Source organism: Salvelinus alpinus, chromosome 1, assembly GCF_045679555.1.
Source record: "Salvelinus alpinus chromosome 1, SLU_Salpinus.1, whole genome shotgun sequence".
Lineage (NCBI taxonomy): Eukaryota > Metazoa > Chordata > Actinopteri > Salmoniformes > Salmonidae > Salvelinus > Salvelinus alpinus.
Window position 1 is genome coordinate 20,279,406 of NC_092086.1, and position 27,415 is coordinate 20,306,820.

A 27,415-nucleotide genomic window follows, 5' to 3' on the forward strand; every position below is an offset into this window, starting at 1 on the left:
TTTCATCTGGTTGATTAACCTTTATTAGTCACATCTGTCACATGTACATTTCATTCAGTGGAATTGAGTTTATACAGAAACAAGAGTGTTGTGTCAAGAATTTGACAAAGAAACATTCTACAGACAACAATATTTACAAACACCAAGAAGCCCAATAACAACAAGATCAGTGATTTCTAAATGAAAACCGTTTTTACAACACAGTGTGGTGATTCATTCTATTAATGACTCTATCAACTTCAGTGGTGTGTAATTCAGCAATAAGGAGGTCCGAGGGGGAGTGCCAATATACCACATCTAAGTTCTTCTGAAGCAATGGGGAGTGTCTGGATACAGCCTTTAGCCGTGGGGTATTGGCCATATTTCACAACCCCCGAGGTGCCTAATTGCTATTATAAACTGTCTACCAACTAAATTAGAGCAGTAAAAAATACATGTTTTATCACACCCGTTGTATACAGTCTGATATTCCATGGCTGTCAGCCAATCAGCATCCAGGGCTCAAACCACCCAGTTTATAATCATTAATATTTAGATTTAATAATCAACTGTTAACTCATGACTAGAGAGTTCATATCAATTGTTGTTCCAGTGTGTCTTACTGAACATGATCATGATTAGAGTGAAACATCATGTTGTGTTTGACACAGGGACCACCTGACACAGGGACACTGAGGAGTCATCAAACCAAACATGAAACCCTGGATAGAGGGGCTCAGTGAATGTGGTGTTGAATGTGTACAGGTGGGTCAGTGTGTCAGAGGACACTCTGTAGAAGGACAGAGTGCCGGCTGGCCAGTCCAGATACACTCCTACTCTGTGGGAGCTGGAGCAGGGGACATCTATGGTAGTGTGATTATAATTGTGCCAGGCTGTGTAACTGTTGTCAGAGCAGTCCAGACTCCAAGACTTGAATCCAATAATACAGTCCTTACCCCCTACTCTCCTGCTGATTCCTTTATATGTCATTCCTATAACAGCCTCTCTCCCACTCCACTCTACCTCCCAGTAACAGCGCCCAGTCAGACCCTCTCTACACAGCACCTGCTGCCAGTCCTCAAATCCCTCTGGGTGATCAGGATACGGCTGCTCCTCTCTCTTCCATGTCACCTTTCTGTTCTCCTTAGACAGAGAGAGGAGTTTGTTTACTGTGTTTGGGTCCAGCGTGAAATCACAGGAATCTGACGGATGAAACCAGACACAATATTAGGAATCATCATTCACATTAGAATGTTAACTCACTTTTCACTAACTAATTTAATGTAGATGTTTATAGGTATCAAAAGGAGAAGTTAAGGTAATTTGAGAGATGTTGAATGATCATATGTTATACTGTATGGTAATATAAAACACACTTATTCTGATTAATTACATACACACACACACATTTCTTATGTAGCACAAATACGCCACAGACACACACATTGTCAATGCAACTCTTTCTAAACGTTGGTGTCCCTGATTTCTGCTTCTGTAGAACTACAGCTTATATTTAATATGACCAAGTAAGTAATGATGGTGGTCTTTGACTTTCACTTAACGTGAATTAAGACTTATTCTTAGTCATATTCTTCACAGCAGTCAACACTCACATTTTCTAAGCCCAGGTTTCATTGTGTACTCTCCACCATGTTCCACACTGTAGCGGTAAGCAGAAGAACAGACAGTCATTGAGTGATACACGTTAACTCACATACTCACACAAATACATGCGCACGCGAACACACACACACACACACACACACACACACAGCATATAACTTGTTCAAGTGGTGGTAAGAATGCTTGTTTTAAAGAGCCTAATAACTAGAACATGTCTGATATGATATGACATAAACCCTCTACATACTTGAGTTTCTCCAGTCTGCAGTGTGGATCCTCCAGTCCAGCAGAGAGCAGTCTGACTCCTGAGTCTCCTGGGTGATTGTAGCTCAGGTCCAGTTCTCTCAGTTGTGACCAGTTTGACCTCAGAGCTGAGACCAGGGAAGCAAAGCCTTCCTCTGTGACTAGACAGCCTGACAGCCTGCAAAGATTAAAATCATTTAAAAATCACTCTGCTTTTCTTTGGTGTTGAAAAAAAAAAATCAGTAATTGAAAATACAAAAATTCAACATTTACAGATACATCAGTGTTCTGAAACCTGCCAAATACACTACCGTTCAAAAGTTTGGGGTCACTTAGAAATGTCCTTGTTTTTGTTAATGTTGTAAATGACTATTGTAGCTGGAAACCGCTGATTTTTATGGAATATCTACATAGGCCCATTGTCAGCAACCATCACTCCTGTGTTCCAATGGCATGTTGTGTTAGCTAATCCAAGTTTATCATTTTAAAAGCAAATTGATCATTAGAAAACCCTTTTGCAATTATGATAGCACAGTTGAAAACTGTTGTTCTGATTAAAGAAGCAATAAAACTGGCCTTCTCTAGACTAGTTGAGTATCTGGAGCATCAGCATTTGTGGGTTTGATTACAGGCTCAAAATGGCCAGAAACAAAGTACTTTCTTCTGAAACTCGTCAGTCTATTTTGTTCTGAGAAATTAAGGCTATTCCATGCGAGAAATTGCCAAGAAACTGAAGATCTCGTACAACGCTGTGTACTACTCCCTTCACAGAACAGCGCAAACTGTCTCTAACCAGAATAGAAAGAGGAGAGGGAGGCCCCGGTGCACAACTGATCAAGAGGACAAGTACTTTAGAGTGTCTAGTTTGAGAAACAGACGCCTCACAAGTCCTCAACTGGCAGCTTCATTAAATAGTCCTCTCCAAAACACTAGTCTCAACGTCAACAGTGAAGAGGCGACTCCGGGATGCTGGCCTTCGAGGCAGAAAGGGCCTCTGTACGCCTATGTAGATATTCCATTTAAAAAAAAAACTATTTCCAGCTACAATAGTCATTTACAACATTAACAATGACTACACTGTATTTCTGATCAATTTGATGTTATTTTAATGGACAAAAAAATTGCTTTTTTTTCAAAAACAAGGACATTTCTAAGTGACCCCAAACTTTTGAACGGTAGTGTATATTCATAAATGGCTGTACCATTATTAGAAAGACATTACAAACAATTACAAATTAAGACTTTACAAACATTTAACAAGTAGACAACACAGACAATTAAAATACCTGACAGGTACACATTTAACAATCAGTTGATGCTTTCTATTTCCTGTCCAGTCATATGGTCTATCACATTAGATGTTCTTTCTATTTCCTGTCCAGTCATATGGTCTATCACATTAGATGTTCTTTCTATTTCCTGTCCAGTCATATGGTCTATCACATTAGATGTTCTTTCTATTTCCTGTCCAGTCATATGGTCTATCACATTAGATGTTCTTTCTATTTCCTGTCCAGTCATATGGTCTATCACATTAGATGTTCTTTCTACTTCCTGTCCAGTCATATGGTCTATCACATTAGATGTTCTTTCTATTTCCTGTCCAGTCATATGGTCTATCACATTAGATGTTCTTTCTATTTCCTGTCCAGTCATATGGTCTATCACATTAGATGTTCTTTCTATTTCCTGTCCAGTCATATGGTCTATCACATTAGATGTTCTTTCTATTTCCTGTCCAGTCATATGGTCTATCACATTAGATGTTCTTTCTATTTCCTGTCCAGTCATATGGTCTATCACATTAGATGTTCTTTCTATTTCCTGTCCAGTCATATGGTCTATCACATTAGATGCTATTTTATTTATTTATTGATGGTGGATTTACTTTTTGCCTGATAAATATGGATTGGTAAAGAGTTGCGTTCAGCTATGGCTCTATATAAAACATGTAGATTGAAGGCGATTTGTCCTTGGCTTGGGATGTCTTAGATGCCCTGAATGTACCTGTCTGGTTGGTGGTTATGCGTGTTGCTAGTATGTACCAACTCGTCTAAAAAATACTGTGTTTAAAAAATAATAATAACATTCCTAAAGAAAGTATAAAGACTGGATAGTAATTTGTTTTCAACGTGACGCCATGAGAGATTCTGTGCATTTGCATAATATTAATACGGAATGAGCAATGATGCGCTAATCTGGCAGCCCTGTTCTGAGCCATTTGAGGCTTTTTTTAAATATCTTTCTTTGCAGCAGATGACCATATAACTGGACAGTTCTCTAAGTGTGATAGGACCAGGGATTAACCATATAACTGGACAGTACTCTAAGTGTGATAGGACCAGGGATTAACCATATAACCGGACAGTTCTCTAGGTGTGATAGGACCAGGGATTAACCATATAACTGGACAGTACTCTAGGTGCGATAGGACCAGGGATTAACCATATAACCGGACAGTTCTCTAGGTGTGATAGGACCAGGGATTAACCATATAACTGGACAGTACTCTAAGTGTGATAGGACCAGGGATTGACCATATAAATGGACAATACTCTAGGTGTGATAGGTCCAGGGATTGACCATATAACTGGACAGTACTCTAAGTGTGATAGGACCAGGGATTGACCATATAAATGGACAGTTCTCTAGGTGTGATAGGACCAGGGATTAACCATATAACTGGACAGTTCTCTAGGAGTGATAGGACCAGGGATTGACCATATAAATGGACAGTTCTCTAGGTGTGATAGGACCAGGGATTGAATCACCTGATTCAGAGTGCTAGATGTTACATACAAGAAAATGTTCAGAGTAACAGGAAGAAATTGAGTATACTGTCCACATTATATTTATTTTGACAGTGAAACTAACATTTTCAATTTGGCACTTCAGCATTTTGGATTGGAGATCAAATGTTTCATATGAGGTAACAGTATATAATGTCACCTTTTATTTGAGGGGATTTTCATTCATATCTGTTTCTACGTTTAGAAAAATAAATGCACTTTATGTATCTCCCCATTTGAAGAAGTCATAACTATTCTGATCAATTCACTTATAGTGTATTAATGTAGTCAAACGTTTAGTATTAAGTCCCAAACTTGTTGGCTGCATTTGCAGTTGGATTTGGTTGTGTTTTAGGTTATCTTTTGCCCAATAGTAACTGAATGGTGTCAAAGTGAGTAGATAACATGTTTATAAACACTACTAAATTAATCCTGATGATGCCATGATTAAGAAAAATCATGATTCAATCATGAATATTTATGAGTGTTAAAGTTACAGAGGATACGACAATCAGCTAACCTGTCACCATTACCAATAACAGAGGAGGTATGATCTTTGTGGCTTTGTAACTTTCTCATTCATCATCATTCACGATTCATTCATGATTATTCATAATATTCTATTCTTACTTACAATACTTGTGAAGTGACTCCAAAATGACACAGGACATTATTCAACATTCAGTTTCTATTGAGAAAAACATCATCCAAAACACATCCAAAACAAACAGCAAATGCGTTCAACAAGTGTGTAGAGTCACAAGCTTGATGTAATCACTGCAGGCAAGGAATATGAGACCAAATACTACATTTATGACTACCTTAATACAACATAAGTGAATTTGTCAAAATAATTACAACTTCTTCAAATAGAAGAACTAGATACATAAAGTGCTTTCATTTCTAAACAATAAAACAGATATGTATGAATACCTTCAAATAAAAGGTGACATTCTGTACTGTCGCCTAATAAGAAACATTCTATGTCAAATCCAAAATGCTGGAGCATGGCGACAAATTTAAAACTGTAAGCTTCACTGTCAAAACACATATAGTGTTCACTATGTTTGCCTGCTAAACACATGTGGATCTGGTGAACAGTTATCACTTGTCGACCAAATAAAGGAATACTGACCTCAGAGTCTCCAGTTTACAGTGGGGATTCCCCAGTCCAGCAGAGAGCAGCTTCACTCCTGAATCCTTCAGGTCATTGTTACTCAGATCCAGTTCTCTCAGGTGTGAGGGGTTTGACCTCAGAACTGAGACCAGAGAAGCACAGCCTTCCTCTGTGACTTGACAGCGTGACAGCCTGCAAAGAGTAAAATCATATCAAAAATCACACTGCTATTCTTTGTTGTTGAAAATAGTGGCAGTATATTTTTTCAACATAATCAGATATATCCTGACATATATTTTTATAAATGAATGTATCATTTCAAATTATCAAAGTATTGCTTGTAGAGAGAAAAATCTTAAGTACAAATATTTGAGTAGGCTGACCAGACCATTTTAAAAAGCAGTATTAGTCAAAAGACACAGTGAGGTATCAGATTTAGATTGTATTGAGTATACAGTCCACACCATATCTATTTTGACAGTGAAGCTAACAGTATAAATGTGTCTATATACTCAAGCATTTTCGATTTGAGATCAAATGTTTCATATGAGTTGACAGTATATAACGTTACCTTTAATTTGAGGGTATATTCATACATATCTTTCACCTTTCAAAATAAAACTTTATATATCTAGTCCCCCCATTTGAAGAAGTCATAAGTATTCTTACAAATTCACTTATAGTGTATTAAAGTAGTCAAAAGTTTAGTTTTTGGTACCATATTCCTTGCACACAATGACTACATCAAGCTTGTGACTCAAACTTGTTGGTTGCATTTGCAGTTTGTTTTGGTTGCGTTTTGGGTTATGTTTTTGCCCAACAGTAACTGAATGGTGGATGATGACTGGGGTAATTGTCTTTCTAAGCACGGCCGGCCCTCTCATTAGGCAGGATTAGGCGGCCGTCTATGGCGGCAGACTGAAGGCGGCGGCATTTTCTGAGCTAAACTGACCAAGACACACCTCCAACAACAACACATAAAACCTCACATAATTCTGCCCAAAAACAATTACAATGTCTCTCAACCAGTGGCATATGGGATTTTTTAGGTGAGCCCTGCTGCCTCCCTGTGATAAGCAGTGCCCACTTTATCAAAGGCAGGGGCGCAAGATATTTTGCTTGTCCATTCCCAGCGCGCCTCTCCAGGGTGCTGTTGGAGAGATACATCTCTGCACCGCTCAACCAACGTTCTGTCAAAAAAATTATCTAACATAAATCATGTAGCAGATATAGGATATGGTAGGAAGAGTATCTGGCCTTTTCTGTAGCCTACAGGCTGGAGATAAAATGTATGACAATGTAATGAGATGGACAGTTTTTACATCCTGCAGGTTTTAAATAGCCTACCTAACCTGAATGGCGCTCAATCAAATAAAAAATGCGCTGTCATGTTAACAAACATCATATCCTAAAAACAGGAAAAGTCAGTGAAATGGACAATCACTACTGTTGTCCAGGAGTTTCACCCCATTGTCATGATCAGTGGTTTCAAGTTTGTATCCATCAATTCTTTGACAAGCTGATCAATTCTTTGACAAGCTGATCATCATAAAAATACTTCTGCATTTCCCGCTTTGTAAACACATTGCAAATAGGCTCACAATAACGTGTGATGAAGTTGGGTAGCTGATATTCAGTTTAAATAGCCAAATTGATTAGTCACAGGAATCAGGACTAATAAAGCTAATGCAATGGCCTGTTTTACAAACGGTGGGCCTACCATATGGATGGGCATTCATAAAATTCCATTGCTGGTCGACATGGTAAGCTACACCCCAGTAAGCATTTGTTTGGTACTGTCTGGATGTCATTTGGTGTTTTACAAATCCTAGGCTTACCACATCGATGGGGATTCGTACAATTCAATATCAGGCAACACTGTAGGCTACACCTCAGTAAGCACAGACCAACACCAGCGCCTTTCGGACGTATTTTTTGTTGCAGTTCCGGACCGGCCTTGATTTCCACATCCACTGGTTTTTGGTCCGGACCAAATCTGAACCAATCATAGACGTGTATGTTTGGTTCAGATTTTGTCCGGTCTGAACCAGCCTTGCTTTGGCCCAAACACAGACGTCTAAAAACTACTTATTTTCAACTTTCATTCAGAACCAAAAATGAGCCTGATTACAACATCCGGAAAATACTTACCTTTACAATGTTCTAGAAAATATGTATTTTAAACATACAGAAAATGCCTTTTCACCTTTCATTCAGAACCTAAATTGAATGTAACTTTAACCGAAAATACGTCTTTCATTTTCAACGTCATAATGCTTACGGGGACTATTCTAGTTTTGCCGGGGGCTGCCTTTTTTGGTCTCGCCTATGGCGGCAGAACTGCAAGGACCGGCCCTGTTTCTAAGTGAGTAGATAACATGTTAATCAACACTAATAAATTAATCCTGATGATGCCATGACTAAGAAAAATTGTGAATGAATCATGAATAATGAGTGCCAAAGTTACAAAGGCTAAAACAAAATATGCCAACCTCGCACCATTATCAATAACAGGGGGAGTTATCCTTGATTTAGGTGAAAACATTTTCATTGATAAAGACATTGTAGAGTCTGCTGATAACAGTGATGGGGAAGAAACGGCAATCAACAGTGTTGTTGTTGTCACGGAAGAAGTTGAACAAGCTTGCTTGACACAACGGGCCAAGCAAGCTGTACTAACAAAATGGAGAAGACACAGGACGTCTTATTTAATGAAAGGGGTTGCAGTCTGCCGTGAAGTGTTCATCCATGTGTACGGGTAGGACTCTAGCTACAGGTTTAGAAATTATGCCATTTCGCATTGCTAGTTATAGCCTAATGCTAGCTAGCTAACATTGAACCTATTTGGTTCATTGTTTAGCTAGCTAGCTACATGTCTAAACAAAAGACCAAGTTAACCTCTTGAAGCGTAATGTTAGCTAGCTAGCTGACATTATATGGCTGGCTTGCTAGCTAACATTAAGTGTAGGATCTGTGTGTAGTGATATCTCAGAATGCCATTTTACATTGCTAGTTATAGCCTAATGTTAGCTAGCTAACTAGCTAACATTGAACCAATTTGATTAACTTTAGCTATCTATGACAATCGGTTTGTATTGCTAGTACTCTATGGATTGGGATTATGGTTAATTGTTTAGCTACCTAGCTACATGTCTAAACAAAACACCCCAAGTTAAAGCGTACTGTTAGATAGCTGATGACCAATCAAGTTAGCCAGGTGTGTCTGACAGTGATCACAGCGATCTATTGTGTAATAATGCTAAAATATCTGGAATTTGTCTTTCAGCATCAGTAGAACATGCCTGACTCTCCTCCACCAGTCATACAAGGAAAATGGTCTAATGTAGGGCAATTATTTTTCATGGAGGGCCACATTAGAATATATTTTTGCCATCGCGGGCCAGAATCATATTACAGGAATATACATAATGTGTATGACTGTGTTGACAGATATATCTACTGTAAATCACGTCCAGATATGCTACTTATTTAACCTTTTTAACATGCACAGAAATAAACCACATCCATGTTCTCCTTTTGGTAGGCATTTTCATTATTAAATATGCAATGAACTACACGGAGGGAAAAGTACACTGTGCATTCAGCACCACGGACAGAGCTCTTGTTAACGGCTATGTACAAAAACACAAGAAAGAGAGAGAGCTCAACATCACATTTAAACTACTCAATCAGTGTGAGAAGTGAAGTCTCTGATGGGCATTGACTAGAGCAGTGAAGTCAGGTATAGTTTCTGACGTCGCTATGAGCAGGATTGCTGAGAGTCAGTAAGAGATGATCTGTGCCTTGACTTGTTATATTTAAATCACTGAACATGTCTGTTCACATACATAGGTTGACCCAAACAGTACAAACATCTTCTGAGCATGACTCCTAATCTTTGGAAAGTTTTGTTCATCGAGAGATGCATAGAACCTCGTCAGTGACATTATTTTGAATAGCTCTCCAATCACTGCATCAGACAGAAGATCGATAAGGTCAAGTTGCAGGTCAGTGGGAGCGTTATCTACATTTAAGGTGAAAGGAGAGGAAACCAACAGCATGTCATTTTCCAAAACTTTGAAATCCTCAAAACGATGACAAAACTCACTGTTCAAAGCACACAGCAGCGATGTATACTTCTCCCGCTGGTCATCTGATAGGGAACAGACTAGTAGTGTAGGAAGGTGGGTGAGATTGTTGGCTTCTACTTGGCGGGTCAGGAGCAGTAATTTTCCCTTGAAGGCTTTGACAAGGCTGTACATCTGGTGTGCAAAAAGGCCTTTGGAATTCAGTTCATTCATGAGGGCCATGATGTCCACAGTGAAGGCAAAATCAGCCAACCATTCTTTATCTTGCAGTTGAGGGAAATCAACATATTTTCCTTTCATTTGCAAAAACTCAGCAATCTCTGACTTCAGGTCCCACACCCTTTTAAGCTCCTTCCCCAAACTCAGCCATCTCACGTTTGTGTGGTAGGGGAGATCTGCAGGACCCGACTCTGTCTCTTCCAACAGTGAGACAACGTGCCTGTGGTTTAAAGATGGTGCTCTTATGAAGTTTACCACTTTAGTGACTGTATCCACAACATGGCTCATTTTCAGAACACATTTACAGAGCACCTCCTGATGAATAATGTAATGCAGGAAAAGTATTTTCTGATCTGGGTTCAGCTCAGCTACTTGATCTTGTATCCTTTCAATAGGCCAACGTTTTTTTCCTGTCAAGTTTGGGCACCCATCAGTGGTCACACTGGATGACTTTTCAAAACTCAGTCCCAGCTTTGCCACACACGAATTAACCTCCTCTAATAAATCTATCCCTGTGGTTGTGCTCTTCATTGATTGCACTGAAGCAAGCTCCTCTGTAATCTCTGGGGTTATGCCTCGTAAGAATATCAACAACTGAGCCGTGTCATGTGCATCACTGCTCTCATCCAGGGCCAAGGAGAAATAGGTGAAATCCTTTGAAATATTTGAAAAACTCATTTTTGCGCAATGTGTCAGCCTGTCAGTCACTGTCCGTCGTCGTGCAGTTATCATTTATACGTGACTTAAAAATAAATGAACCACAAGTGGTGGTAGTTAAATCATTACACAAAGGCGAGTATTCATTGGGCTTTTAATTTGAATAACAAATACATTTTTCAAAACTTTACTAAATCGCAAGTTAACAAACAGATCACCGACCATTTTGAATCTCACCGTACCTTCTCCGCTATGCAATCTGGTCTCCAAGCTGCTCATGGGTGCACCTCAGCCACGCTCAAGGTCCTAAACGATATCATAACCGCCATTGGTAAGAGACAATACTGTGCAGCCGTATTCATTGACCTGGCTAAGGCTTTCGACTCTGTCAATCACCACATTCTTATCGGCAGACTCAACAGCCTTGGTTTCTCAAATGACTGCCTCGCCTGGTTCACCAACTACTTCTCAGACAGAGTTCAGTGTGTCAAATTGGAGGGCCTGCTGTCCGGACCTCTGGCAGTCTCTGTGGGGGTGCATCATGGTTCAATTCTCGGGCCGACTCTTTTCTCTGTATACATCAATGATGTCGTTCATGCGGCTGGTGATTCTCTGATCCACCTCTACGCAGACGACACCATTCTGTATACTTCTCGCCCTTCTTTGGACACTGTCTTAACTAACCTCCAGACGAGCTTCAATGCCATACAACTCTCCTTCCGTGGGCTACAAATGCTTTTAAATGCAAGTAAAAGTAAATGCATGCTCTTCAACCGATCGCTGCCCGCAACTGCCCGCCCGGCTAGCATCACTACTCTGGACGGTTCTGACATAGGTATTTGTAGTTGTCCACATATTCTAGGTGTCTGGTCAGACTGTAAAGTCTTCTTCCAGACTCATATTAAGCATCTCCAATCCAAAATTAAATCTAGAATCGGCTTCCTATGTCGCAACAAAGCATCCTTCACTCATGCTGCCAAACATATGCTCGTAAAACTGACTATCTTACCGATCGTTGACTTCGGTGATGTCATTTACAAAATAGCCTCCAACACTCTACTCAGCAAATCGGATGCAGTCTATCACAGTGCCATTCGTTTCGTCACCAAAGCCCCATACACTACCCACCACTGTGACCTGTATGCTCTCGTTGGCTGGCCCTTGCTTCATATTCGTCACCAAACCCACTGGCTCCAGGTCATCTACAAGTCTTTGCTAGGTAAAGCCCTGCCTTATTTCAGCTCACTGGTCACCATAGCAGCACCCACCCGTAGCACGCGCTCCAGCAGGTGTATTTCACTGGTCACCCCATAAGCCAATTCCTCCTTTGCCCGCCTTACCTTCCTGTTCTCTGCTGCCAATGACTGTAACGAATAGCAAAAATCACTGAAGCTGGAGACTCATCTCCCTCAGTAACTTTAAGTATTAGCTATCAGAGCAGCTTTGCACCTGTACATAGCCCATCTGTAAATAGCCCATCCAACTACCTCATCCCCATATTGTTATTTATTTTATTTATATATATATTTCTCCTTTGCACCCCAGTATCTCTACTTGCACATTCATCTTTTGCACATCTATCACTCCAGTGTTTATTTGCTCAATTTTAATTATTTCGCCACTACGGCCTATTTATTGCCTTACCTCCCTAATCTTACTTCATTTGCACACACTGTGTATAGACTTTTCTATTGTGTTGTTGACTGTATGTTTGTTTATTCCATGTGTAACTCTGTGTTGTTGTTTGTGTCGCAGTTGTAAATGAGAACTTGCTTACCTGGTTAAATAAAGGTGAAATTAAAAAATAAAAACGTGTGTCTGGTAAACAAATGTGGATCTGTTGTGCAGTTACCACTTGTTGACCAACTACAGGAATACTTACCTCAGAGTCTCCAGTTTACAGTGGGGATTCCCCAGTCCAGCAGAGAGCAGATACACTCCTGAATCCTTCAGGTCATTGTTACTCAGATCCATCTCTCTCAGGTGTGAGGGGTTTGACCTCAGAGCTGAGACCAGGAAAGCACAGCCTTCCTCTGTGACTCCACAGCCTGACAGCCTGCAAAGAGTAAAATAATTTTAAAATCACTGCTATTCTTTGGTGTTGAAAATTGAGTGGCAAATCAAATTGTATTTGTCACATGCGCTGAATACAACAGGTGTAGAGTTTACCGTGAAATGCTTACTTACAAGCCCTTAACCAACAATGCAATTTTAAGAAAAATAAGAGTTAAGAAAATGTTTACTAAATAAACTAAAGTAAAACATAATATTCAACAATAAAATAACAATAGCGGGGATATATACAGGGGGTACCGGTACCGAGTCAATTTGCAGGGCTACAGCTTAGTTCAGTCAATCAAATGTACTTATAAAGTCCTTCTTACATCAGCTGATGTCACAAAGAGTTGTACAGAAACCCAGGCTAAAACTCCAAACAGGAAGCAATGCAGGTGTAGAAGCACGGTGGCTAGGAAAAACTCCCTAGAAAGGCAAGAACCTAGGAAGAAACCTAGAGACGAACCAGGCTATGAGGGGTGGCCAGTCCTCTTCTGGCTGTGCCGGGTGGAGATTATAACAGAACATGGCCAAGATGTTCAAATGTTCATAAATGACCAGCAGGGTCAAATAATAATCACAGTGGTTGTTGAGGGTGCAACAAGTCAGCACCTCAGGAGTAAATGTCGTTGGCTTTTCATAGACGATCATTGAGAGTATCTCTACCGCTCCTGCTGTCTCTAGAGTGTTTAAAACAGCATGTCTGGGACAGGTATCAGGTAGTTGAGGTAATTGAGGTAATATGTAAATGTAGGTAGGGGTTAAGTGACTATGCATAGATAATAAACAGCGAGTAGCAGCAGCCTAAAAGAAAAATGTAAATGCAAATATTCCGGGCAGCCATTTGATTAGCTGTTCAGCGGTACTATGGCTTGGGGGTAGAAGCTGTTAAGAAGCCTTAAGAAGACTTGGCGCTCCAGTACCGCTTGCCGTGCAGTAGCAGAGAAAACAATCTATGAATTGTAAGGCCCATCTTCTGACACCGCCTGGTATAGATGGCAGGACGCTTGGCCGCAGTGATGTACTGGGCCGTTCGCACTACCCTCTGTAGCGCCTTGAGGTCGGAGGCTGAGCAGTTGCCATACCAGTGGTTGATGCAACCAGTCATGATGCTCTTGATGGTGCAGCTGTAGAACTTTTTGAGGATCTGAGGACCCGTGCCAAATCTTTTCAGTCTCCTATAATAGGTAATAGGCGTTGTCGTTCCCTCTTCACAACTTTCTTGATGTGTTTGGACCATGACAGTTTGTTGGTGATGTGGACACCAAGGAACTTGAAGCTCTCAACCTGCTCCACTACAGCCCTGTCGATGAGAATGGGGGTGTGCTCGGGCTCTCCTTTTCCTGTAGTCCACAATCCTCTCCTTTGTCTTGATCACATTGAGGGAGAGGTTGTTGTCCTAGCACCACACTGCCAGGTCTTTGACCTCCTCCCTATAAGCTGTCTTTTTGGTGTTGGTGATCAGGCCTGCCCCTGTTGTGTTGTTAGGAAACTTGGTGTTGGAGTCATGCTTGGCCACGCAGTCGATCGGTGAACAGGGAGTACAGGAGGTTGAATAAATGGACCATGGCGCAGCGTGCGTAGAGTTCCACATGTTTAATCAATGAAACTCACAAAAAAACAATAAAGAATAACCGACCGTGAAGTTCAAGCAGTGCTCACATGCAACTACACAGAAACAAGATCCCACAAACAACAGGTGGGAAAAGGCTGCCTAAATATGATCCCCAATCAGAGACAATGATAGACAGCTGCCTCTGATTGGGAACCATACCAGGCCAACAAAGAAATAGAAAACATAGATTGCTCACCCTAGTCACACCCTGACCTAACCAAATAGAGAATTAAAAGGATGTGACGTAAGTATTTAGACAAATCACTCATTGTGTATTAAAGTAGTTAAAAGTTTAGTATTTGGTCCCATATTTCTTGCATGCAATGACTAAATCAAGCTTGTGACTCAAACTCGTTGGTTACATTTGCAGTTTTATTTGGTTGTGATGAGGACTGTGTAACGGGTGTCGTCGGAAGGAAGGAAGAGACCAAGGTGCAGCATTTTTAGAGTTCCACATAATTTAATCACGAAGTGAAACTAAAACAGGACAAAACAATAAAGAATACAACGACCGAACAGCTTCGATGTGCAAACTCCCTGTACATAAACAAAGAACAAGATCCCACACAGAAAGAGGGAAAAGGGCAGCCTAAGTATGATCCCCAATCAGAGACAACGATAGACAGCTGCCTCTGATTGGGAACCACACTCGGCCAGAAACAAAGAAATACAAAACATAGAAAAACAGAACATAGAATGCCCACCCAAATCAAACCCTGACCAAAACAAAATAGAGACATAAAAAGGATCTCTAAGGTCAGGGCGTGACAGACTGGAGTAATTTTAATTCCTAAGTGGGTAGATAACATGTTTCTAAAAACTACTAAACTAATCCTGATGATGCCATGATTAAGAAAAAGCAGGAATGATTCATGAATAATAATAATAATTGAGGAAGTTACAGAGGCTACAACAAAACATGCTAAGCTCTCACCGCTACCAATAACAGGGGAGGATAGCATTTTTTTCTGAGCTTTGCACCTCTATAACTTTGTCATTCATCGTCATTCACGATTAATGTAGAAGTGTTCAAAAACATCTTCTATTCTTACTGACAATAGAAGTGAAGTGACTCCAAAATGACAGGACAGTATTTATTATTCAGTTGGGAAAAACATATTCCAAAACACAACCAAATCAAACGGCAAATGCTTTCAATGAGTGTATAGAGTCACATGCTTGATGTAATCACTGCAGGCAAGGAATATAGGACCAAAAACTAAACTTATGACAACTTTAATATAATATCAGTGAATTAATCCAAATCATTAGGAATTATTCAAATGGGAGAACTAGATACATAAAGTGCTTTAATTTCTAAACAGTAAAACAGGTATGTATGAACACTGAAATAAAAGGTGACATTCTCCACTGTCGCATAATATGAAACATTCTATCTCAAATGCAAAATGCTGGACGATACCGCAACATTTAAAACTGTAAGCTTCACTGTCCAAACACATATGGTGTGGACTATGTGTGCCTGGTTGTGGATCTGGTGAACAGTTATCACTTGTTGACCAACTACAGGAATACTGACCTCAGAGTCTCCAGTTTACAGTGGGGATTCCCCAGTCCAGCAGAGAGCTGCATCACTCCTGAATCCTTCAGATCATTGTTACTCAGATCCAGCTCTCTCAGGTGTGAGGGGTTTGACTTCAGAGCTGAGGCCAGAGAAGCACAGCCTTTCTCTTTGACTCCACAGCCTGACAGCCTAACAAAGTGATTTCACAAACACACTGTTAATTTAACTTCAGTAGTGTAGAAGGTTAACGGTGGATGCTTTTGGTTTAATCTTTAAAACAAGATATAGATTCATCTTCCATCTCCTACAATTGTATGGTCATATTGTTATACTAATGCGAACATCGATGTATTGATTCAATATGATGTTCAATAATACATATTGTTCTCTAAACTGAATAATCTTCCTGATAACTAGTACTTAAATGTCATTTTATGGACTCACAGAGCAGCTATGGAGGCTTTGATCACTGGCAGCAGCCTCAGAAGACCTTCCTCTGATCTGGAGTATTTCTTCAGGTCAAACACATCCACCTCCTTCTCTGAAGTCAGCAACACAAAGACCAGAGCTGACCACTGTGCAGGTGACAGGTTGGCTCTAGAGAGACTTCCTGAGCTCAGGTAGCTTTGAATCTCCTCCACTAGAGAATGGTCATTCAGTTCATTCAGACAGTGGAACAGATTGATGCACATCTCTGGAGAGGGATTCTCCCTGATCTTCTCCTTGATGTACTTGACTGTTTCTTCATGGCTCTGTGAGCTGCTTCTTGTCTTTGTCAGTAGGCCTCGTAAGAGCTTCTGATTGGACTCCAGTGAGAGGCCCAGAAGGAAGCGGAGGAAAAGGTCCAGGTTTCCTGTTTCACTTTGTAAGGCTTTATCCACAGCACTCTTGTAGAAAGCAACTTCAAGCTGGTCTCTGAATAGCGAAGAAAAGTTACTGCTCGTTGATTGCGGTTTGGCCATTAGATTCTCATTGTTGTTGATGAATGAGAGGAGCACATATACAGCAGCCAGAAACTCCTGAATGCTCAGATGCACGAAGCAGTACACCTTGTCCTGGTACAGCCCACATTCCTCTTTAAAGAGCTGTGTGCACAATCCTGAGTACACTGAGGCTTCATTGACATCAATGCCAGCCTCTTTCAGGTCTTCTTCATAGAAAATCAGATTGCCTTTCACAAGCTGTTGAAAAGCCAGTTTCCCCAGTGACAGAATGCTCTCTTTATTCCAGTGTGGACCTGTCTCTTCTTTCCCAAGATACTTTTCATTCTTCTGTCTGGTATAAAACACCACAAGGTGTGTGTACATCTCAGTCAGAGTCTTGGGCATCTCTTCTCTCTTATGTTTCAGCATGTCTTCAAGGACTATTGCAGAAATCCAACAGAAGACTGGAATGTGGCACATGATGTGGAGGCTCCTTGATGTCTTTATGTGTGAGATGATTCTGCTGGCCAGGTCCTGATCACTGAATCTCTTCCTGAAGTACTCCTCCTTCTGTGGGTCATTGAACCCGCGTACCTCTGTCACCTGGTCAACACACCCTGAAGGGATCTTATTGGCTGTTGTAGGTCGGGTAGTTATCCAGAGGAGAGCAGAGGGAAGCAGATTTCCCTTGATGAGATTTGTCAGCAGAACATCCACTGAGGTTGACTTTGTGACGTCACAACATATTTTGTTCTTCTTGAAGTCTAGGGGCAGTCGGCACTCATCCAGACCATCAAAGATGAACAGAACTTTGTACTTGTCGTAGTTGGAGATTCTTGATTCTTTGGTTTCCATTGAGAAGTGATTGAGAAGTTCAATTAAAGTGTGGTTTTCCCCTTTCATCAAATTCAGCTCCCGAAAAGGGAATGAAAATACAAATTGGACATCCTGATTTGCTTTTCCTTCAGCCCAGTCCAGAATGAACTTCTGCACAGAGACTGTTTTTCCAATGCCAGCGACTCCCTTTGTCAGCACAGTTCTGATCGGTTTGTCTTGTCCAGTTAAGGGTTTGAATATGTCGTTACATTTAATTGCAGTCTCTGGTCTTGCTTGTTTCCTGGTTGTTGTCTCAATCTGTCTCAGCTCATGTTCATTATTGACCTCTCCTGTTCCACCTTCTGTGATGTAGAGCTCTGTGTAGATCTTATTGAGAAGTGTTGGGTTTCCTTGTTTAGCGATCCCCTCAAATACACATTGAAACTTCTTCTTTAGATTAGATTTGAGTTCACGTTGGCAAATCACATCAAGCTCTACTGAATCTAAAAATAACACAGAGGATATTAATATATCTGTTTTAATGCCTACAGTATTTTAGGACTGTGTTCTAAAGTTGTACTTTATAATAATTTATTTTCTTAACTGCGTTTATAAATGTGTAAATGTTTTTTATAATGCATTACACACTGGTGTGACTTATTAAGATTATTATTATTTATGGTATCATTCATATTTTGTCTCTCCTCTGTCTCTCTGTCTAAATTCATCAACACAACACATTCCGTAGCAACTTGATGAGGCCACTAGGTGTTGTGTTAAGGATGCTACAATATCATTGAGTTACACAGCTACTTTATCTACAGCTTTTAAATGTTTGTTATAAAACAACATTCAACATGAGGCAGACAGCTCTTACTTTTCTCCAGTGTGTCAGCAAGCTCCTTCTGGTTCATTTTCCTCAGGATGTGCAGTGTGATCTTCAGAGCCCCCTCTCTGGCACTGCTCTCCTGCTTTTCATCTTCAGTATCCACCACTTCCTTATCCTGCTTCTGACTCTCAAAGCCTTCTGGGAGTTCTGAACTAAGAATCCTCTTGAACGTCTTCAGCTCATTCTTCACAAATGTCATAATATTCTCTTCAAGCAACTGAAATAAATAAAGTAAATAAGTTAAGAGAAGAAATGCTTTCTCATTAAAACATTAATGAATGATTGACAGATTAACTTTACTTGTAAACAAAAACAAATATACATAACAGGACCACATACACTGAATATGGAGGCCAGGTCTGTTTGATGACTTAGGGAAGACTGACCACTGAGAATCTCTGACTCTGATCTCTCCTGTTGGTTTCTGTGGACAAAACATGAGATTATCCAGGGAGTGCGCACACACACACACACACACACACACACACACACACACACACACACACACACACACACACACACACACACACACACACACACACACACACACACACACACACACACACACACACACACACACACACACACACACACACACACACACACACACACACACACACACACACACACACACACACACACACACACACACACACACACACACACACACACACACACACACACACACACACACACACACACACACACACACACACACACACACACACACACACACACACACACACACACACACACACACACACACACACACACACACACACACACACACACACACACACACACACACACACACACACACACACACACACACACACACACACACACACACACACACACACACACACACACACACACACACACACACACACACACACACACACACACACACACACACACACACACACACACACACACACACACACACACACACACACACACACACACACACACACACACACACACACACACACACACACACACACACACACACACACACACACACACACACACACACACACACACACACACACACACACACACACACACACACACACACACACACACACACACACACACACACACACACACACACACACACACACACACACACACACACACACACACACACACACACACACACACACACACACACACACACACACACACACACACACACACACACACACACACACACACACACACACACACACACACACACACACACACACACACACACACACACACACACACACACACACACACACACACACACACACACACACACACACACACACACACACACACACACACACACACACACACACACACACACACACACACACACACACACACACACACACACACACACACACACACACACACACACACACACACACACACACACACACACACACACACACACACACACACACACACACACACACACACACACACACACACACACACACACACACACACACACACACACACACACACACACACACACACACACACACACACACACACACACACACACACACACACACACACACACACACACACACACACACACACACACACACACACACACACACACACACACACACACGACCCAGGAGTTATTCTTACCTTCGTTCAGTAGAAAAGTCTCCCTGTCTAAAATATATAGGAGGTTCCATAGACCGGTCACTCTTCATAGACACACAGCTGGGTACAGGGGAGGCTGGTCTCTCCTGCTTGATTGGGCTTCAACACAACAGAGACAAACATTACATCTCTCTGAGCTCAGATGGTGAAACATAAGAAGAGTTTAATTCCAAAACGCTATATATCCAATTTCAGAAATGTTGGTATATTAGCTTTCATTGTTTAAAGAAATTATAAAACACTTGTTTTTTCCCTATCTAATCATGGCATGGGGTTTAAAACAAATACATGTCTATCACTTGATGGTTTCATTTTGGAGAGACAAATAATCATGTTTTTTCATATATCTGCCTCACTCTCAGAGAAATAAGTAGTACTGCTATGTTTAACACAGTCAAATGTAACTAATAACTAAATGTTTAATAAAGAACTGTACAAATGATTAATTAGTGACATCAATATATATACAGTGAGGGAAAAAAGTATTTGATCCCCTGCTGATTTTGTACGTTTGCCCACTGACAAAGAAATTATCAGTCTATAATTTAAATGGTAGGTTTATTTGAACAGTGAGAGACAGAATAACAACAAAAATATCCAGAAAAATGCATGTCAAAAATGTTATAAATTGATTTGCATTTTAATGAGGGAAATAAGTATTTGACCCCTTCTCAATCAAAAAGATTTCTGGCTCCCAGGTGTCTTTCATACAGGTAAGGAACGGAGATTAGGAGCACACTCTTAAAGGGAGTGCTCCTACTCTCAGTTTCTTACCTGTATAAAAGATACCTGTCCACAGAAGCAATCAATCAATCAGATTCCAAACTCTCCACCATGGCCAAGACCAAAGAGCTCTCCAAGGATGTCAGGGACAAGATTGTAGACCTACACAAGGCTGGAATGGGCTACAAGACCATCGCCAAGCAGCTTGTTGAGAAGCTGACAACAGTTTCTGTGATTATTCGCAAATGGAAGAAACACAAAAGAACTGTCAATCTCCCTCAGCCTGGGGCTCCATGCAAGATCTCACCTCGTGGAGTTGCAATGATCATGAGAACGGTGAGGAATCAGCCCAGAACTACACAGGAGGATCTTGTCAATGATCTCAAGGCAGCTGGGACCATAGTCATCAAGAAAACAATTGGTAACACACTATGCCGTGAAGGACTGAAATCCTGCAGCGCCCGCAAGGTCCCCCTGCTCAAGAAAGCACATATACATGCCCGTCTGAAGTTTGCCAATGAACATCTGAATGATTCAGAGGACAACTGGTTGAACGTGTTGTGGTCAGATGAGACCAAAATGGAGTTCTTTGGCATCAACCCAACTTGCCGTGTTTGGAGGAGGAGGAATGCTGCCTATGACCCCAAGAAACCATCCCCACCGTCAAACATGGAGGTGGAAACATTATGCTTTGGGGGTGTTTTCCTGCTAAAGGGACAGGACAACTTCACCGCATCAAAGGGACGATGGACGGGGCCATGTACCGTCAAATCTTGGGTGAAAACCTCCTTCCCTCAGCCAGGGTATTGAAAATGGGTCGTGGATGGGTATTCCAGCATGACAATGACCCAAAACATACGGCCAAGGCAACAAAGGAGTGGCTCAAGAAGAAGCACATTAAGGTCCTGGAGTGGCCTAGCCAGTCTCCAGACCTTAATCCCATAGAAAATCTGTGGAGGGAGCTGAAGGTTCGAGTTGCCAAACGTCAGCCTCGAAACCTTAATGACTTGAAGAAGATCTGCAAAGAGGAGTGGGACAAAATCCCTCCTGAGATGTGTGCAAACCTGGTGGCCAACTACAAGAAACGTCTGACCTCTGTGATTGCCGACAAGGGTTTTGCCACCAAGTACTAAGTCATGTTTTGCAGAGGGGTCAAATACTTATTTCCCTCATTAAAATGCAAATCAATTCATAACATTTTTGACATGCGTTTTTCTGGATTTTTTTGTTGATATTCTGTCTCTCACTGTTCAAATAAACCTACCATTAAAATTATAGACTGATAATTTCTTTGTCAGTGGGCAAACGTACAAAATCAGCAGGGGATCAAATACTTTTTTCCCTCACTGTATATATATATTTAATATATATAATTCAATAAAGAAATATGAGATCTGTATGTAAATATTTACAATTTACATTTGAGTCATTTAGCAGATGCTCTTAACCAGGGCCCAGTTTCGCAAAGGTTCTCAGAGTTAATTCCCCAAACCATCAATATTAACGTTGCACTTGAACACGTTTATAATCTAACACAGCCTCCGACCAACCAGAACAGCTAAGTGAGCCGTTAGATACTTTTTTGCCCTCCTGTGCCAATTTATACACAGAAGATCTCTGCTAAACATAACATCACATGGTTTATCTGTCTATCTGTGACCACCGATAATTTTAGAACAAAGTTGACTACAAATACAAAGTTGCCAATGTCTTTGCAATTGATACAAACAAGTGACGTAGAAAAATATTATTCAAATTAAAACAGAGATGACTGCATTAATGTATTAAAATATAAACAGTAGGCTAGGCCTATTTCAATCATATTGTAATACATTTCATGGTCAATCAAATGTGTTCTATTTTGCTACTTTTAGACTACGGTCTGTAATTTGCCTCAGTATATTTCATAATGTGTAGCCTAACATGTGCACAATGACGTGCCAAAACCGTGATTTAATAATCATTTTTATGGGGTATGCTTTAGAATAAGCCGCCTCAATGTTTGCAGCCGTAGGTGGTAATATCTCTGTCGGAGCTGATCCGTTGTCAGTATTGTGAAATAATCCCAATGTTAAGGAAAGATCTGAATGTAGAAAGCTGATCTGAGAGCAGCGATCCCTTTCTTCGATCCTATCAAAATCGACACATACTCCAAGGACGCACATAGCGACCGTTCTCTCTGCGTGGTGCATGGGTACGTAGGAACCGCATGTTACATATTACATTTAAATGATAGAAACAGCCATAGAAGGAATTATGGGTTTGCGCTTTGAACATAGGGTGTCAGATTATTGTTTTGTTGTGTTTTTATGCTTTTTGCCACCTGAAAGTCCACATGGGGTAGAGATGCATCCCCCTTCTATACTCATATGTTAAGACAAGTATACCTATATACAGAAACAGGTGCTATTTACATATGTGGGGATCTTAACAGTCGAATTGGGAGGTTAGATGACTATATAAATTACATTGATGATATTCCATCGCGTTTTGCTTTGGATGACTGTGTTAATCATCATGTGGAAACCCTATTAGAATTCTTTCAGGGATTCTAAAATGTCTATTATTAATGGAAGGATATGCCCCTTAAGCGATAACTTTACATCCATATCTGGCAAAGGAAAAGCTGTGGTGGACTATATAGTTACCCTGCACGACTGTCTAGAAACTTGTTTGGAATTGAAGGTGTTACCCCCTAACCAGATGGTTGAAGAATGCCGATGTTTTGACTTAATTGGAGAAAAAAGTAGACTTCCTGATCATTCTCTTTTATTTATGATATTTTCTGTTGGTCACGTACTTTCTCAACCAGGTATTACTGTGCATCATTCGGGGCTAAAGATAAATACCACGTATAGGCCTAAATGTAAGAACAAAAATATGCCAAATTACTTTCTATGTTCTGAAATGGCATGTAGAGCTCAGGTGGAACTCATCAAAACTCTGCAAAGATACAACATTTGATTTTTTTTTACAGAGGCAAGTCAGTTAAGAACAAATTCTTATTTACATTGACAGCCTACCTACAGGGTCAGACATAGTAGTACGGCGCCCCTGGAGCAAATGATGGTTAAGTGCCTTGCTCAAGGACACCTCAACAGGTTTTTTGACATTGTCGGCTCGGGTATTCAAAACAGCAACCTTTCGGTTACTGGCCCAACGATCTAACAGTTAGGCTACCTGCCGCCTCTAAATGTATATGTGTGATATGAAACATTTTGTGATATCATATATTCTGAAATGGGGAACAACGATGCGAATAAAGAATACACCCCGAAGTCCAGGAAAGTTTACAAGCCGAACACGTTTGATTGGAATGATGATGGTCAGTATTGCGCAAGGCTGAGTACTTATTATTACAGTGTAAAGATAGGAATACAAGAGAACATTTAAGGAAGGAATTTAAGAAACAACAGCATATGTTTGATAAAAGACTGCACCTATTCAAATGGAGATATCAGAGAGAGCAGTTACTACACTTTAAGGAGATACAGACAAGAGATCCTCAACAGTTTTGAAGCCAAATAAACAAGTTAGAACCAAAACGACATAAGAAAATTCCAATGGAAGTCAGGGAAGAGCAGGGGGGCTGAACTCTGATATTACACAGGTTCTTAAGGAGTGGGAGAAGGGGTTTGCTAGTTTGTTCTCAGGTAACAAAAATGCGTCATATTTTGAATAATAACTTTTATAAAGATATATGTTCCCTGAGAACTAAACTGGACAATACAGTGTTAGAACATTCTTATACAGTTGAAGTCGGAAGTTTACATACACCTTAGCCAAATACATTTTTTTTTTAAATTTAAAAAATCTTGACATTTAATCGTAGTAAAAATTCCCTGTCTTAGGTCAGTTAGGATCACCACTTTATTTTAAGAATGTAAAATGTCAGAATAATAGTAGAGAGAATTATTTATTTCAGCTTTTATTTCTTTCATCACATTCCCAGTGGGTCAGAAGTTTCATACACTCAATTAGTATTTGGTAGCATTGCCTTTAAATTGTTTAAGGATATTTTAGCCTATAGTTTGTTAAAGACAGGGGTTGATGGGAAATTGTATCACGCAATCCAGTCTCTTTACAAAGTACCAATTGCTTGTGTGCGTGTTAATGAATATGGTACAGATAGGTTTCCCACATCCTCGGGTGTAAAACAGGGAGACGCCTTATCACCGACCTTGTTTGCTATGTTTATACATTATTTGGCAAAAGAAGATTAATCATGAACCCAAAGTTAAAACTTTTTGTTTGATTAAGGGTGAATTTGTGTGTGAGAGAGACATTAAGTATAACCTACCTAAAAGCAAGAGATCTTTATGTGCACAGGTAACATCAGGGATATTGCCTCCGTGTATTGAAACAGGTAGGTATTGTGGTGAAATTGGAATGAGGAAAGATTATGTAACTATTGTGACCTCGAAGAAATAGAGAATGATACTCATTTCATCCTCTATTGCCCTTTCTACCACAATATATGTATGCTCTTATTCCAGAAAGCACACCAGATATACACTGGAATTATGTGGCTGAGCCATGAGGAGAGACTGAAATGTTTTTCTCCCCGTTGTGTATTTCCGTTTGCGGAATATTTAGATAAATGCTGGAATAAAAGAAAAAGGGTTAGCTATAATTACATTATAAAGATATTTCGTTTCTATGTGGTAAATGGTACGTGTGTATATAGATTGTGTATAGGCTTGTCTCCCATATGGATCTTCTCTTGTGCCAGACTGGGTTCAAATTCCTTCTGTTTCATTTTTCTGGATTCATTTATCTGTATATGTTATGTATGTATGTTTGTATGTGTATATACAGTGTATATGTATGTATGTATATTTTTTACTGCTCTAGGGATATAATTATTGTTTCGACAACCTTATTTATTATTATGTATTGATTTGTATCTGTAATGTTTTCCCTCTTCATGCTATATGCAATGCAGAGAGCACTGGAAGTAGAATTATCACTGAATTACCACAGTGAATTACTGTAATATTTGTTTATGTGTCAATTATTCCAATAAGGGATGGCTTGCCAACTGGCGATTTGACACGAAAAATAGCTTTCATTCATTCATACAGTACAGTTGCCGTATCTTAGTTTGATAATCCTGTTGTTGCACAAATTGTCCTACACAGCAGGCAATGCAAACTTGTAGTGTTTTCCGAGGTTTAAAAAGGCTTCTAAAGTTTGTAATTTCCACTTTCAATTTCAGACTTGATTGAAAAAAGTGTATCAAACCCTACAAAAAAATGTCCATTCATTGTAAAACACATAATAATTTACATTTCCTGATGCTGTAGGATTATTTTCCTGCTGTGAGAAAATGGGTCAAATGTATCGATTTGTGCATTCATTTTAAGATTGCTAAGTGAGACAACCACATATCACAGTCAAATATACAGAATATAAACATTAAATTATAGCTAAACAATGGATATATAGCATTTTACAAAAAAACGAGCATTTTCATACACATCAAAAACTGTAAGGTAACAAAAAGCAATAATTTATGATTACCTTTTTTTGTGGATATAGCGTTTTGGAAATAAACTGTTCATAAATGATTTAAAATGTGTGTCATCTCACCTCTTAGCTGTGCTGTCATGTTCCCCAGAGAGACTCCTTTTAGAGGCAGGGACCCCCTCCTCTCTCTCCCCAGAGAGACTCATTTTAGAGCACTGACCCCTAAACAGAGATCCAGCATGTTGGTTGTGGTTAACACAGTGACAACTAATTCTTGAATGTCAATTGATCTCTTTTATTCATTATCTCTCAGAAATAAAACATTTACTATCAGACACATCCAAACAGTCTGGTGATTTAATGCAATCACATGTAGTTGTGACATCACTTCTCCATGTTAACTGTCAATAATAATAAGTCACTGTTTGTTAAGGTAGTTCTAGACAGTGCAGCAACACAAGGCCATGTCTCACACTTATTTTTATTCATTAAAAGTAGGCTATTTATTGTCTTTCAATCTGTTCTTTTCTAAACGTATCTGAATAAAAACTAGAAATACCTTTTTATTTATTTAATCCACCTGTATTTAACCAGGTAGGCCAGTTGAGAACAAGTTCTCATTTACAACTGCGACCTGGCCAAGATAAAGCAAAGCAGTGCGACGCAAACAACAACAGAGTTACACATGGAATAAACAAAACAGACACAATATAAAAAAGTCTATATACAGTGTGTGCAAATGAGGTAAGATGAGGGAGGTAAGGCAATAAATAGGCCATAGTGGCGAAATAATTACAATTTAGCAATTAAACACTGGTGTGATAGATGTGCATAATATGAATGTGCGCAAGTAGAGATACTGCGGTGCAAAGGAGCAAAAAATAAAAAGAACAGCATGGAATTGAGGTAGTTGGATGGGCTATTTACAGATGGGCTATGTACAGATGCAGTGATCTGTATGCTGCTCTGACAGCTGGTGCTTAAAGTTAGTGAGGGAGATATGAGACTCCAGCTTCA

At 40.0% G+C, this 27,415-nt stretch overlaps 1 protein-coding gene across 5 annotated transcripts in view; it reads right to left on the reverse strand.

The window, feature by feature from the left end:
• Positions 1 to 27,415, reverse strand: part of LOC139575873 (NLR family CARD domain-containing protein 3-like) — a 54,655-nt gene continuing 27,240 nt past the window's right edge. For 2 of the 5 annotated variants that reach the window (XM_071401390.1, XM_071401300.1), the window contains 10 exons: positions 20,189 to 20,305; positions 18,878 to 18,962; positions 18,527 to 18,755; positions 16,355 to 18,152; positions 15,926 to 16,099; positions 12,598 to 12,771; positions 5,770 to 5,943; positions 1,850 to 2,023; positions 1,593 to 1,639; positions 1 to 1,181 (listed from right to left, as the gene is read on the reverse strand). In XM_071401390.1, the coding sequence (XP_071257491.1) occupies positions 631 to 1,181; positions 1,593 to 1,639; positions 1,850 to 2,023; positions 5,770 to 5,943; positions 12,598 to 12,771; positions 15,926 to 16,099; positions 16,355 to 18,152; positions 18,527 to 18,755; positions 18,878 to 18,962; positions 20,189 to 20,305 (3,523 nt within the window). In that variant the 3' untranslated portion in view covers positions 1 to 630. Of the gene's footprint in view, positions 1,182 to 1,592; positions 1,640 to 1,849; positions 2,024 to 5,769; positions 5,944 to 12,597; positions 12,772 to 15,925; positions 16,100 to 16,354; positions 18,153 to 18,526; positions 18,756 to 18,877; positions 18,963 to 20,188; positions 20,306 to 26,521; positions 26,621 to 27,415 lie in introns of all 5 variants that reach the window. The other 3 variants (XM_071401557.1, XM_071401476.1, XM_071401648.1) reach the window with 3 other exon arrangements.